General features: G+C 50.2%; 1 protein-coding gene across 2 annotated transcripts in view; it reads right to left on the reverse strand.

The window, feature by feature from the left end:
- RIMS4 (regulating synaptic membrane exocytosis 4) overlaps positions 1–15,353 on the reverse strand; it is a 46,058-nt gene extending 30,705 nt beyond the window's left edge. For both annotated transcript variants that reach the window (XM_006921840.1, XM_006921841.1), the window contains exon 1: positions 15,257–15,353. In XM_006921840.1, the coding sequence (XP_006921902.1) occupies positions 15,257–15,353 (97 nt within the window). The remainder of the gene's footprint in view (positions 1–15,256) is intronic.
- Between the last annotated feature and the right edge of the window lie 45 nt (positions 15,354–15,398).

A 15,398-nucleotide genomic window follows, 5' to 3' on the forward strand; every position in this document is an offset into this window, starting at 1 on the left:
AAAAAGGACAGTGCTAGCAGCGGAGAGTGAGGCCCATCCCTCTCGGCAGGGGCCCAAGAGGCCTGAAAACGATGACACAGCTCTAGGTGGGCGAGCAGCACCCGGTCCTGGGGGCAGCACGAGGGCCTCTCCTAACTCATCCACCTCTTTCCTGGTCTCGCTTCCTCCCTGCGCCCATTTCCTAACGCACCTACCTGGCCCCTGTGAGGCATAAATAAACCACAGGGAAGCTCCTTCCTGACCACGCAGGACCTCCAGGGGCCTGCAGCATCTCCCCTGCACCCAGCCTAGTAAACAGCTTTTTCTCTTTAAGGCTGTCCTCAGCACCCCTGCTCAATGCGGTCACCCAGTTATTTGCTCTGCTTGTCTTTCGTCCTCGGCCGAGGGGGCCCCATCCTATCCTGCACCATAACTTTGGTACCCAGCACGATAGAACAAGGGTCAGTAAATGTCTTGACTGCATAAAGAATGCTTTTAAAAATTACAAAGACAAGTGCAGAGCAGTGATCAGACTAACAGACTCGAGCACCAGCAGACCAGTGTTTGACCTTACTATTGTATGGCTCTGGGCCAGAGAGGAGCCTGTCATCTCTTAGCCTCGGTTTCTTCTTCTGTACAATGGGTATGACAACTGTACTCCCCTCATATTCTGATGTTTCAATAGGAATATCCAGGTAAAGTGCTCAGAGCACCTGGCATACATGAAACACAAAATAAACATTAGTTATCGTGATGAGGATGATTATCAAAAGTGTAGGATGTGACAGATGAATGGATTAAGAAGATGTGGCACATATATACAATGGACTATTAGTCAGCCATAAAAAAGAATGAAATTTTTCCACTTGCGACAACATAGGTGGACCTAGAGAATATTATGCTAAGTGAAATAAGTCAGGCTTACATGTGGGATCTAAAAAGACAAAATAAACAAACAAAACAAAAGTGTGGGATGACGTAATGATTGACTCGAGATCCTTTCTGGTCTAGCCCATGGTTCAGGTCGATGGGGTCCTGTGAGTGACTGGATAGGTTGCTACCTGCACAAAGGTGCCAGTTAGGGTGGTCATAGGGCTGAAATACAGCTTGTTTTCACTTGACAGGTGGTATACCCTGCTGGTACTAGAGAAGGGAGAGACTTTTTCTACTTCATCCTCATACAGGAGGTACCGTTTTAAAAAATTTAATCAGCTGGGGTGGAGGTAAGATGAAGAAGTGTCTTCCTCTAATTTTCCTAAAGGTGCCATACAAGCCATGTGTTTGCACAGGGCCCACGACATGGGACCACGAGGAGGTCTGTCCCTAGGCTGCTCTCACTCTTGGTCCAATGGATGATGCAAAGGACCGCCCCCCCCTTCCCTTTCCCTGCAATGTGGCAGGGCCCAGGGCAACTGAGGCTCTCATACTTATTCTAAATATTTAAAAGTTATAAATCAGGTTATTAAATAAAATATGTCCTACCCTTCCACTCTGACAAATAAGCCTTCATAATGACCTTGAAGGCCAGGACAGGTTCAAATTTAGAATCCTCAGAGTTCCATGGCTGAATATGGAGTGAGGAGAGAGGCAACCCTTAGCTGCAACCTGCCCCTTCCCTTCATCCTCCCCTCCCTACCCCATATCAAGGGGCTCACTCTACTGCTTCGGTCATTCTCGCCTCCACAAACTGCCACTTCAAGGCCACCTATCAGGACACCAGCGATAGACAGAGTTCACCCTCAGGAGGATGGACCTAGGGAAGGAATCTGGACAGACCCTGGAAGCTGACCCAGAGTCCTTTGGACAGGGAATTCTGAGGTCCCACATAACCAGAACACAGCCTGGAAAGAGGGAACGGGGTGAGCATATCCCCATTTGCCCCTATTAGGAGTGCCAGATTGCAACCCAGTAATGCCAGTGACCCCAAATCAGGGCCCTTCTTCCCAGTCTAAAGGCAGTAACAACGCAGCTCATGGTTCTACCAGCAGCCAGGTCTGCCACTCACCAAACGGGTCGTGAGAAAACTCATGAGAGCCTGACACGGTCGATTCTTTTGGGGATTGTGGCCCAATTTTTTCCAAACTCTTCTACGAATCATCAGATTTGCCAACTATTTGGGTGGGGGGGAAGTGGGCATGAGGCTTCTCTCACCTTTCTTCTTCAGCAAGGCTCAGATTTAGGGGTTTAAATTTCCTGGGCAGCCCCAGGCATCTGTAGGCCCAGTCCCACTCCGAGCCCCTTCTGGGGCTGGAGACACACAGCCCCTATTCCCAATTCCTGGCCAGCGCTGGGGTCACAGACAGCCCTGCAAACTCAACCTTTAACTAAAGAATGGTTTTCCTTTATTTTTTAATTTAAAAATTTATTTTTAAGATGTAGACATTCACCTCTAGAGAAAAATTATGGGTTTCGAGAATTCTTGACAAAGAGCTTCATTCCAGAAATGTAAAGCCGGCATTTTAAATTTGGTTCTTATTCACTGCTGGAAAGTATTAGAATGAAGATTACAAATTTAATAATGTAACACGGCAGGAACTGGCCTGGCCTTGTCTCCAGGAGAGTAATTTGTTCCTGCCTTCAAAACGGCGCTTCCCAGGCGCCCAGCATCGCCAGACCAGCCTGGTGACACACTCCTGACTTTTTCGTGTCTTGCGCTCTGGCCCACGCAACTAGCCCAGACACCAGATCATCATCATCATGTGGTCTGAGGAGTCAGTGCTGAGATGGTCAGACCCATTTGGGGACAGTCACTATAACCAAAGGAGAGATCCTTGTGCCTCCTGGCTCCACTCTCCCCAATTGCAGCCCCAGAGGTCTTTGCAAACCCCACATCTGAGTCTGTCTCTTGGCAGCTACAAACTCAGGAGAGGCTCAGCTGTCCCTAAGCTCAAGCCCAGGAGTCTTGACTTCAAAGACCCAGGACGATCCAGTCCTGCTACTTCAGCAACCACCTGCTCCCTTTCCTGGGCTTTCAAACCGCGGTGTGCCCACCGCGGCAGCTAATAGCAAAAACTAAATTAACGGAGCCCTAACTGTGTGCCGGACACTGTGCTCAGGGCTCGACAGGTGTCCTTAGTTTTCGCCACTACCCTGTGAGGCGGGCGGTCCAGCTTAGGGGTTAAGCTCAGACTGCAGCAGCAGGCAGCTGGGTGTGGAGCCAGCCTCCGACCCTAACTGAGTGATCTTGGACAATGCCCCTAACGTCTCCACGCCTGCTTCTTCGTCTACAAACAGGGACAGTGATAACATCCGCCTCGTGGAGTAAGTGCGAGGCCTGCGCGAGTGAACGAAGGTAAAGCGTCAGAATGTGACGGGCACTGTGTGTTAACCATCACGATCCCCGTGTTACGGCGAGAGAAACAGGAGCGCCGAGTGATTCAACAACGCGATTAAGGTCACACACGACTCCCGGTGGGAGTGCGGTCTCCAGATTCCGAAGCCCTCAACGTTCACGACGACGCATCCATTGTAAAAAAAAATTTGGAAAATATAAAAAGAGCACAAACTACCCATAATTCTGCCATGCAGAAGCAATTATGGTTAACATTTCCATCCGTGTGCATGTATATGTGAGGGAGAGAGGGAGGGAGGGAGGGAGGGAGAGAGAGAGATGGGGAGGGGAGAGAGAGGGAGAGAGGGAGAGAGGGAGAGAGGGAGAGAGATGGCGGGTGGGGGAGACAGCCACACAGACTGAGAGAATCCAACATTCAACACCTCCACTCCCGTAACTGACTCCCAAGTCCATGCTCCCAGCATTATGGCACCCGGTCCCACTCCCCTGACTTCACTTGGCCAACTCCACTCATCCTTTGGGTCTCAGCTTAGCTGTCCCCTCCGCTGCCATCTCCCCCATCCCCCAGACGGGTCAGTCCTCCCAGCTCCAGCCTTTCTGGCACTCTGCACTTGTCTTCGGTGACACTCATCACGGCTGTCATCTTATTATTAGTTGTTACTTTGGGTTATCAAATGTCTAATCCCTTCTCCACACACACCCCCAGCAGACTATAAACTCCTTGAGGGTAGAGACTGGGCTCGCCTTGAGTCACCGGCACCTAGATAGGGCCTGGCCATTAGCTACCGCTGGAAGGAGAAAGAGAGAAATGAAGGAGGGAGGAGAATGGGAGGGAGGAAGAACGAGAAGGAAGGAGACGTTTGAGATTCAGCCTCACCTTTTAGCTCCAAATCATTACCCCTTGGGTGAGATGATGGCAAGAATCACACAGTCTCTGACCAGAGGGGCTCACAGTGTAGCCATGGGAAAGTGACAAAAGCCGGACTGTGCAAGTGCTAGAGAGGAAGAAACACAAAGTGCCATGTGGGCGCCCAGGAGGAATGGTCAACTCCATCTGAGAGAAGAGAGGTGTGCTTCCTGGAGGAGGTGGCATTGGAGCCCTGAACGAGGAGGGGAAGACATTCCAGAAGAGGGAATCGCCTAAGCAGAGGCATGGAGGTAGAAAATGGGAGCAAGACCACCAAGAGTGGAGGAGACAATTTTTGCCTGGAAATAATGAATAGCTGGAAAGCCTGGAAATGTGAAGTTAAATAATCGGGCCCTACACAAAACTTGTTTTGCTGTTCGACCGGCCACCTTCTCCCCAATACACTCTCCAAACACAGCTGTGCCTCTGAGCTGGAGCATGTGATGCTACCGGTCCCATGCCCCATATCCCTCATCTTTACCACTTCAGTGACCGTGGGCCTGACCTCCTGTTGCCAGCACCTACATTTCTTGGCCTGATGAAAGGCAGGAAATGAAGGCAACAAATAACTCTCCGGCCCAGCCCCTGTGTCCCTTAACCAATGGATGACTGATGGAAGTTGGTGTATAAATACCCCAGGTCCTGGGATAACTCAGGTGTATGCTCTGCTTCAGGGGTCGGAAACTATAGCCCGTGAGCTAAATCCAGCTTGCTGCCTACTTTTGTAAATCAAGTTTTATTAGAACATAGCCTCATCCACCATTTACATATCATCTGGGGCTGCTTTCGCGCTCCAACTTCATAACTGAGCAGTTGCAACAGGGACCTGCTGGCCCTTGAAAACTAAAATATCCACCGTCTGGCCCTTTACAGAAGTTTGCTGAGTCCCATTCTACACAGTCTCCTAGAAACCCCAAGAAGACTGAGCTTGGTTGCTCTCAAATTAGCAAGAATGGGGTCTCAAACCCAGGTTTTCCTGTGACTGATTCAGGGCCCGTTCCGTGACAATTCAGCTTCCCCTTAGACCTTTCCCCTCAGATAGTCTGCTGGGTCCCGGTCCACCTGTCTGGCAACAGGGCCAATTTTCTATGAGAATCAAATGAGATCAAATAGGCAAAAATGTTCTGACAGACCCAAAGGGCTCTATGTTTGCAAGGTACAAGTAGAAAATCAAGACAGACGCCTTTCAAAGAAGTATCTGGAAAGAAGCCCACTAGGAAGCACAAAATGTACATATATATACATGAAAAAAATTAAATGCAGTACAGAACGCCGGAAAGACCACAAGTGTTGGAAGCAGGCCTGGGTTTGACACCCTTCCTGCCCCTCACTAGCTGTGTGACCTTGGCCAAGTCAAGTCCAATTGGTAGCACAAAAGACCAGTGATGATTTGTGGGAGTGAGATTGGGTGACTGGGATGGGAAGGAGGCTGATGTTTCCTTGGGTGTCCTTTGGTGCTCTTCAGATTTTAACTAGGTAACATGTTATCATCAGTAATAGTGCATAAGATTGTTAGAGCCGCAAACAGTATCCCACGGAGGGCACAGGAGGGTCAGAGGATGGAGGTGCTGGGGACGCTTCTCACTGGATATCTTTTGTGCTTTTAAAATGTTGTACAATCTGCATATGTTACCTAATCCAAATGATACTCATTCTTTTAAGTTATTCAATGACTAATCAGCCAAGGATCAGCTAGAGAGAAACTCTGGCAGGAGGGGACACTCTGGGGATAAAAGTGACAGTGAAGGGGCTATAGCAGAGTGGTTGGAGGAGTAGAGGTTCTGGACAAATGTCTCTTTTCTAAGAGACTCTGACTGTATCTAAACCAACCTCACCAGACCCTTGCTCTGCAGATAGGGATTCCGAGGCCTCAAAGACAAAGGAAAATGGCCAGAGACGCTGAGGTCCAGCAGCGATGCAGAGACCTCTCTCCTGACTCCTAATGCAGCCTCTCGGGCCCTGCCAGGCACACGGTAAACACCAGCTAGCTACCCAGACCAAAGCCAGGTGTCCACACCCAGGCAGTGCGTGCCCATCATCCCGCCCTTCCTGCACCCAGGAAGTCTACAATAGCAGGAAGGCGGCAGCTTCTATTTCCTGGATGACTTCTATGTGTAGTACATATATTTTTCTAATTCTCAGAAGGTAGGAGTTATTCACTTCATTTTGTGAAGGACAAGGCTGAGGCCCAGCACAGTTACTACAGTCAAGAGACACAGCTGGTATGTGGCAGAGACTCAGACCCAGGTTTAGGGGCCTCCAAAGTCTGTGATCTTTTGCTACCCAAGACACTCCTCTTGGAGAGTATTTCCCATCACTTTAGAACAAGTCCCACCTGGAAACTATTTGTCAATTCCTTTGTCTTCAGACTCCGAGTTTTATGAGACCAGATGGGAATCTTATTACATCATAAGGTTTGTCCCCACTGCCTTCAATCTGAGCTAAGTCCCAACTTTCTCTAGAAAATTACCAGCTACCCCTTTCTCAGAAATGTCTAAATAAACTGACTCAGTAAATCCCCCCCGGTAGCATTTCCCAGCATTTTGCCCCTTTATATCGATGATTCCCTTGATTTACTTCTTCCCAGCAGAGGCTTGTCCTCAAATGAACTTCCTGGTTTTAACACACAGGCCTGTCTTTCCCGATGCAGGAAAGGGACCGAGTCCTGTTCCCTCTGGTAAAAGGTGCCAGACTTGAAACCCTCAGAATCCCCAGAGCTGTCTGAGTCTAATATGCTGCAAAAGGATATTGTGGCCTGATACGTTATTCATGTCAACTCATTTATCATTTACACAGACAATGACTTCCAAAAGGATTTATGGGGTCCTACATGTTAAGCCCAGTGCAAAGCAGGGCAGCAGCTGAGGCTCATTTGATCTGAGACCATGTGATAGAAACAGCAGTGCCTAAAGATTATACTCAAGTACTGAATTTGGTACCCATTGTCCCTGCATCTAGGAGACATCAAAACTTGAGAAGAATCCTTCATTTCTCCCCAGCTTTTTTCTCTAACCCAGTGGTTCTCAAGGTAGGGTCCCTGGCTCAGCAGCATCAGTATCAGCATCACCTGGAAAGTTGTTAGAAATTAGATTTTCAGGTCCCACTCTAGACTGAATGAGAAACTCTGGAGTGGGGCCCAGCAACTGGTGTTTCAACAAGCCCCCCCAGAGGATTCTGACCCATTAAAACTGACAATAATAACCCAGCTGCAGCACCTACCACTAACTGAGCATCTACTCCACGTCCATTGGTCCTTATAACTAAGGAAACCTCAATTCCACATGCCTGGCTCTGGGCTATGCGTTATGTCATTTATTCCTCACAATAACCCTTTGAAGAACTTACTATTTCATGCCCCCATTTTACAGATGAGGAAAGTGAGCCCCAAAGAGTTAAAGCCACTTGTCCAAGGTCACACGATTTAGAAGTGGCAGAGGCAAGATAAAAATCTGTTGGCTTCCGAAGCCATGTTCTCTCTGTCCCACCACGGAAGTGCCCCAGAGTCCTTCACAGCTTTATCAGACAGGGAAGCTATAAAGCTGGGTCAGGTGAGATTCAAGTTGAGGAGCAGGGCAGGAAGGTGGGGCAGAAAGAGCCCTGCCCAGAAGGAAGCTATGTGATGCATTTAAAGGAACAGCCATCTGTGTCTAAGGGACCAAAAAGACTGGGACTCAGGAGGCTTGAGTTCTCAGCCTCTCTCTGACTTTACGCAGCTGGGGGAAGTGGAGGGGGACGGGGAGGGGGCTTTTCTCTTCCCACTTTGGACCTCAGTTTTCCCTGGTACTCAAAATCACTATCACCAAGACTGATTAATCTGCCCCCCAGCATACCTCTCCGACCTCATTCCACCTCACCCACTCTCTCTCTCCATGCTGGTCTGCTCTCTGTTCCCAAAACACCCAAATTCACACTGACCTCAGGGCCTTTGCACCAGCTGTTTCCTCTCCCTGGATCACTCTATCCCCTCATATTACACTACTGTCTCTTTGTCATTTAGGCTTCAGCTCAAATGCTACCTTGTCAACGAGCCTTTCCTGACGACCTTAATGTTATCTCCTACCCCATCAATTTTTTTTTTCTGATTAATCTGTTTTATTTTCATTCCACATAACACAATCTGAATTTATTTCCTAATTCTTACCTGTGTTTCGTCTGTCTCCCCCACACCAGAACATAACTCCGTGAGAGCAGAAACTGTGTCTGCCTTGTTCCCTGATATATCCCCAGCACCTAGAATACTGTTTTGGCACTGAGCAGCTAATTAAATACTAGTTAAATGAAAAATACTGAAGAGGAAAACCTGGACTCAGAGGCCAGAGCCCTGGGTCCTTTACATGTGACCTGACAAGCCACCTTGCCTCTCTGAGCCTTCGTTTCCTTTCTTGCCTAATGCGGGCGATGGACTAGGTGCTTTTCAAGGGTCCTTCTGAGACTGCTGGTCCTGGAAAGCGAAGCCTGGAACCCACCCAGCTGGTCCATGCAGAAGAGGCAGCTGGCCAGGGTTCCTGCAGCAGCTGCCCCCTTCCCACTCCCCCACCCATGTCCCTGCCCAGCCACGGTCCTCTTACACCCCCTTCGCAGAAACCATTAATGAAGTGCGCACTGCTAAATGCAGTTACAATTACGGGGGCTAAGAATAAGGCGCTGACATCAGCCTCTCAGTTTCCGAGTGAATCAGAAGGGGAGGGGGGAGGAAGGAGAAAAAGTTGGGGGGGGGGTGGCGCTCTGGAGCTGTCAAGTGGAAATAGCACAGCGTTAAATATAATCCAGCATTGGCCTACATCGGGTCTGGAGAGGCAGGTGATGGCTGGCCCCCAGGGCTGGGGCAGACAACTGGATTCTTCAAGGAGGCCAGGCAGTCCCATGATGGGGATCGTCCAGGAACTTGATGACCAGGAAGGTACTACAGCTGGCTAGGGCAACTTGTAGTGGGATAGCGGACCATAAAGGGGCACATCTGAATGGGACCAGGTCCCCACACTCCCGCCTTTGTCCTTGCTGTTTTGATAGCACTAGCACAGCCCCCGGGGCTTACACAGCCCTTTGCCACCTGGAATCTCATTTCATACCAGAGGGTGGCCTCTGGAGTCAAACACACCTTAGTGTGAATAACCGCCATGCAACCCAAGAGAGTCACGGAAGTATTCCAAGCTGCCCGGCTTCTCCCCATCTGCCAAATGGGTACATCTGCAACAGTAGCTACCCTTCTGGTTGCTACAGGATTTAGTGACATCACGGAGAGCATTGAGCACAGTCAAGTGTCCTTTCAATCATTTAATTTTCACAACCCTGAGAGATGCTCAACAAGGAGAATTAACCACCTTTTCTTTGTTCCAGATGGGGAAACTGAGGCCCCAGGGCCAACAAGGAGTCAAATCCATACCCCAGGGAGTAAACTGAGTCGGGGAGGGAGAGAACTCCAGTGTGGTCATTCCAGGTGCCGGGAGGAGGCGGTGGGAGACGTGAGGGTGGGACCTGGGGCTCTGACAGTGTGACAGTGGAATGGACTGTAGCCCTGGAAAGGGGGGTGGAGCACGATGGCAGTGTGGGGTGTCTGCACCCTCTCGAGCACATTCTCCAAAACTGGCAACTTTCTAACAATTCTTAAAAGAAATGCGGACCCAATGGTTTTTAAGGCCAGAATGAAAAGATATTAGAGGAGGCAAAGTAAAAGCAAGGCCCTGGGACAGGAGAGGTCGGGGGACCTGGAAGTTCTCTTATATTCTCACTCACCTCCACACCTCTGCCTCCCTCTCACTCAGCCTTTGGCTAGAACTGGCTCTGCCTCTGGGATGGAGGTGGGTGGAGAGGGAAGTAGCATCATCCACAAAGGAAGACAAAGTGGATGGACCCTCTCCCTCCCCCTTCCCACCAAACAGGACCATGTGGGCCTCTGGCAGCTGCAAACGCCAGGGAAGCTCGAGCCATGAGTCTGCTAGCTTGGGGACCAAGAAGAGCTGGTGCCTGAGGGAGAGAGAATTTAAGGAAAGAGCTCTAACGGCGTCAAAGCTGATACACCAGTGATCTGGGTAACGGGGGAAGCGGTGAATATCCCTGCATCCGATTTTTCTGAGATAATTCTTTCAGAGTAATTTGATTAAGATAAAGTAGTTTGAGTCTATATTCTCACCCTATCCCACAACTTGAACTATGGGAATAATTGGCTCAATTCTTCACCATGCCTCAGTTATCCTCATCTAGAAGAGTTCTACCAAACTCCCAACACACAAAGGAGATTACTGCACTTGGTGATAAACTTGGGGGGCGGGCGGGGGGGACAGGAAGTGGCCTGCCCTAGGGATGACAGTGGGAATGGAGGCTTCAAAACCTTAATCTCATGGCCACAAGTGGCCCTGACCCCAAAGGATACTTTAAGGCCTCCCCCTCAGCATTCCCCGTTATCCATCCGGCCCCACTCTAGGGCTGAAGCACTCAGTTCCCACCATCTCAGAGTGGGGTGGAACAGCAGGACATTTTGTTTCCCAGAAAATGCTCAGGTCAAATTTCAAGGACAAAAGTTAGCACTTGGTCTGGGAAAGAAAATTCTGCCAAACGGAGTAAATGCAGAATGGCAGGGTGGGGTGGGGGGGTGGTGGCAGAAACTGGAGCTCTGATTCCTCCTGCCAGGATCTGTCTGGCAGGATATGACTATCTCCCACCCTCCCCCACCCCAACCAGGAGTAATTCAGACAGCCCCCTCTGTTTCCTTTCTGTCCGAAAAAGAAGGGGAATGGGCTTTGGTACTAGTTTGTGGGACCCATCCACCATGCTTCCCCCCCACACACACGAGATTTGGCCTAAGCCATGAAGGCTCAGGGAGGTGCCGTGAAGGGCTTTCCAGCCCAGAGATGTGGCCCTAACCACTAGAAGAGGGACGGGTAGCCAGCCTGTGTTGCCATGGCAACTTCCTCCCTGCGCTGGATCGAAGCATCCTATGGGCAAATCAGAGCTGGCTGCTCTAGCTTCTCCGCCCTTCTCCCGGGCGGGGGAGAACTGGATGCCAAAACCAGTTCTTGGTCAGTCTCAGGGACACCATCCTCAATTTCAGACCCTGATGTAACAAACCCCATTGGCATTTGCTGGAAACTGGAGACACTTTTGCTCCCGAGCTGAGACCCAAGGCAGAGTGGCGGGGCTGGGAGTGTAGATGTGATAAAAATTAACTCCCAGGAAGCACAGGGAAATGCGGAGCTGGGTTGCTCTCTGCCCTCTTGTTCCTCAAGCGAGTACCCCAAATCCCCATCTTTAAACCACTTCCAAGAAGGAAGGCCCAACTCTGCCTTAATAGTTCTAACAATGCTATAAAATTAGCTTATTAAAAATTATAAAAGCTAACATTGAGAATCAGGTTTTCCCCCATCTCCAAACCCACAGATTCTTTTTCACGGTCATGCTCAGAAACAAGTCTTACTTGGTAATAAGACAGATAATAGTTAACAGGTATTGCGAGCCTACCTGGTGCCAGGTACTGTACTACGCCTTTTGAGTAGCACAATAAGCATTATAGTCAAAAGCACAGATGCTTAAGTCGGATCGCTCAAGTGCAAATCCTAACTCTCACACTTCCTGGTTGAATGACCTTGAACAAATACTCTCTCTGTGCCTCGATTTTCTCATCTGAAAATGGGGATGTTAAATGTTAATTTTATAGGGTTGCTATGAAGAAAGAATTAAAATAATATATTTACAGTGCCTTAGGAGGATGCTTAGGCAAGGAAATATTTTTAAAATGTTGACACTGTGAGGTCCATGCTATTATTTTCTTCTTCATACAGATGAGAAAACCAAGGACACATGTCTAATTCCTCCCCACGCCCCCCTTCCCAATTACAAACGCAGTGCCAGCAAGGTTGAGTGATGAAGATACAGACACAAAAATGCCCCCAAGTTCAGGCCTCTCTAAAACCCCAGCATCTTTGTGAAAAGGGGCAAAAGCAGCAGAAGAAAGGAGTTCTGAGTGCTCAAAGGAAGGTGCTACTTGAGAGAAATTCTAGGGGCCTGCAATGACCAGCATCCTGAGCCCCAACATGGCTAGAAAGGGGTGGGAGGAAGGGGAAGCTCCCTTTGCCCACAAAATGTCCAAACCTCCCAAGCCCAAGACAGGAAAGTGCTCTGGCCCAGTTAAAGCTAACAAAATAGACCCCTCCTCACAGGGTTTCTCAGGAAATCTGCTGACGGGTAGCATGTAAGCCATGAAGATGGCTCTGGCTCGAACTGGTTGATGGAAAAGATGCATTTGACAGGAGAGGAGATGCAAAGGGGGAGGCACGGAGATGAGCCAGAGACCCTTCAGAGACACACACTTCTGAGCCACCGAGTAGACCAGGTGAGGGAATGGAGAAAAGGAGGATGGAGCAAAGCCAGTTCTGACAGCCTCCTCCCGAAGCAGTCTCTGTCCAGTGTCTGAGAGATTATTCAAACTGCTTTTAGAAATTAGTTCAGCATGGTGCTGTTGTAAAAGAATAAATTCAAAAGGCTTTTTTTAGAAGAAAATTAATGACTTTAAGAAGAACAAGAGAAATTAAGCACCAAGACAACATTCCCTACTTCCGATTTTCACCAGACACTCATTAGTCTTCCGGAAATGAAACTTGACTTTCTCCCTCCCCCTCCCAAACTCGAAGCATCCTTTAAGATGAGCAGACAGTGAGCATGAGATGCCCAAACCAAACTCTTGGCTGTCAGCCGCTCCCTGGGGCCTCCTCACCTGGGAACCATTTTCTACACAGTGAGATCTGGCTTTCTAAAAAATCCTCTTTGAGGGAGAGGGCTAGTGATTTACTGGAAAGAGAACTAGAAACCTGATTTTAGTCTCGGCTCTGTGCCTGCCTCACTGGGTGACCTTGGGTTACACACATGCACGCAAGCATGCGCGTGCACACACACAGACAGACAGACACACACACACACACACACACACACACGCACTGATGTCTTGGTATCTCATATGCACGCATACAATCTCTCTCTCATTCATCTGGGGGCAAAAAAGGATTTGGACGAGATGATTTCTAGGTCTTCTCCAAGTGACAAACTTAAGAATTTGAAGAAACCCGCTTGAGAAAAATCAGGTGGACCTTTTAAAATTTTCTAATATTACATTAAGTTATCTATTCTGACTTAAGTAAAACCGGAACAAGTCACCTGCAACCAGCAACAATCACCAAAGCATCTGACCCATGACATGGAGCATGACTTTGGAGAAAAATCTAACTGTCTCTGCTACTGATGCTCCTACAAACCCATGCTCCTGCCCAGCCTGGCTGCTGAGACCCGAGTGGCCCACTGAACTTCGTAAGAATCCCCAAACATCTAGTGAGGCGTGGGGGAGCCAGCTCACCTAGGCTGGTGGGGCTCCCAGCCCCCATGCTAGCCTGATGTCTTTCTGATTTTGCCCCACTGGAGGCCACTGCGTTAGAGAGCACCTCCATCCCTCCTCACCTTGCCTTGTCCAGAATAACACAACCTTCCTCAGCTACATCAAGGGGAGGGTGGGGGGCGGTGGTTAGCCTCTGAGCCTCAGTTATTTCTTCTGTAGAATGGTGATCCTATAAAATGGCTCTGTAGTAACCATCTTCACCCCACCCCCATCTCCAGGTCAACAGCAAGACAGGTCTGGCAGGGGTCTGCCTCACACAGCCCCATTCATTCACTGAGCCAACAAGTTCTTCTGGGGAACCTTCTCCCTTCTCCCCAACCTGTCTCCTGCTCCAGCCGAAAGACATGAGCATCTATCACCCACAGCTCCATTCCATGGCTTAGAGATAAAAAGTTGACCAGACAAAGGTCTGGAAGTCTTAAGTAGGGCCCATGAACTACCTGAAACTGTGGACAAAATTTTGTGGCTTACATGTGCATTTTTTTGGAGAGATAGTCCACATTTTCATCAGATTCCCAAAAGTGTCCATGAGGCCATTTTGCTCTTCCCCACCACATACTCTCAGATTTTCAGCTTATAAAACACTTGTAACTTCATCCTTCTGTCTGAGGCACTGTCATCCCATTTTACAGATGAGGATATGGAGGCTAGTGGTGGCATGACTTGCCCAAGGTTACAGCTAATAAGTATAGAAGCAAGACTGAAACCTAATTCTGACTCCCAATCTATCATTGTTTGGAGAACTCTCACCCAAGCCCTAAGCTACCCCCACCTGTTGGTGGATTCGCTTCCTCAGGGGTGAACATGATCAGGAGCCCTCATGCCCTCCTGGCCTGGGCCCCAAAGACCAGGTCTCTCCACACTTCCCAACCCTCAGGCTCTGGCTGAGGTTGCACACAGGCCAGGGAGCCAGAGGCTGGGGTTGCTGGTTGGTGGCTGGATTCAGCCCACACAGAAGGGACAAGAGCATCCGGGGTCAGAGGTAAACTCCGGAGTGCAGGTGTAGAGTTGGTGCCACCCTATGCCTCCCTCCAGGACCAACCGGGAGGAAAGGATAGGCTGTCACCCGGCTGGTCCCCGCAACCCACCCCTGGGGTCCGCTCCAGTCTGATAAGAACCAGGAGTCTGGAGACCCCACTTCTAGAGGAAGCAGAAGAGACACAAATGGGGAGCTCAAGGCCTTGGGCGCGGGGCAGGGGGTCTAGGACAGGGAGCCTCTGGATGCATCCAAGACAAAGATGGAGAAGTAAGGTCTGTGCGCCACCTCCAACGGCGGGGGGCGCGTTGGAACTCCAGGGGTTAAGCGGCCAAAGCCTCGGGGTTTGAAAAGTGGGCACACATAAGGCTCAGGAAAGGTGGGAGGTCCGATTCAGGGACAAGACGGGGGCATCCAGTAGGCACCGGTGAGTGAGAAGGGCTGGGTCCGGGAGACCCGAAGGGCCCACCTGCGGGAAAGGGGTAAATGCAGAGGATCTACGGGTCCCGGGGGGTGGGGGGTGCGGGAGGCTAGAAGACATCGCTTCCTAGAGACTCTGGGGTCCCGTGGGTGGGAAAGAAGACCCTGGGGCGCATCTCCGAGCAGGGTTGGGGGTGGGGAGAAGAGAGAGGCCACCTCTGAGGAAGCACCGGGTCGGGGAGGGGGCCTCGGGATCTGGCTCCCAGGACGGCCCCCGGGGGCGGGGGCAGGAGGCGCACTTACCCGCGTCCTCGTCGTCGAAGGAGTTCATGCACGGGAAGTAGATGGCGAGCGCCTCGAAGGAGGCTGACAGGCTGAGGCGGCTCTGCGAGCGCTCCATGCCGGCGCCGGCGCCGGGCGCCCCGGCCGCGGCCGCGGCGGCGGG

This window comes from Pteropus alecto, unplaced genomic scaffold (assembly GCF_000325575.1).
Source record: "Pteropus alecto unplaced genomic scaffold, ASM32557v1 scaffold45, whole genome shotgun sequence".
NCBI classification, from domain to species: Eukaryota; Metazoa; Chordata; class Mammalia; order Chiroptera; family Pteropodidae; genus Pteropus; species Pteropus alecto.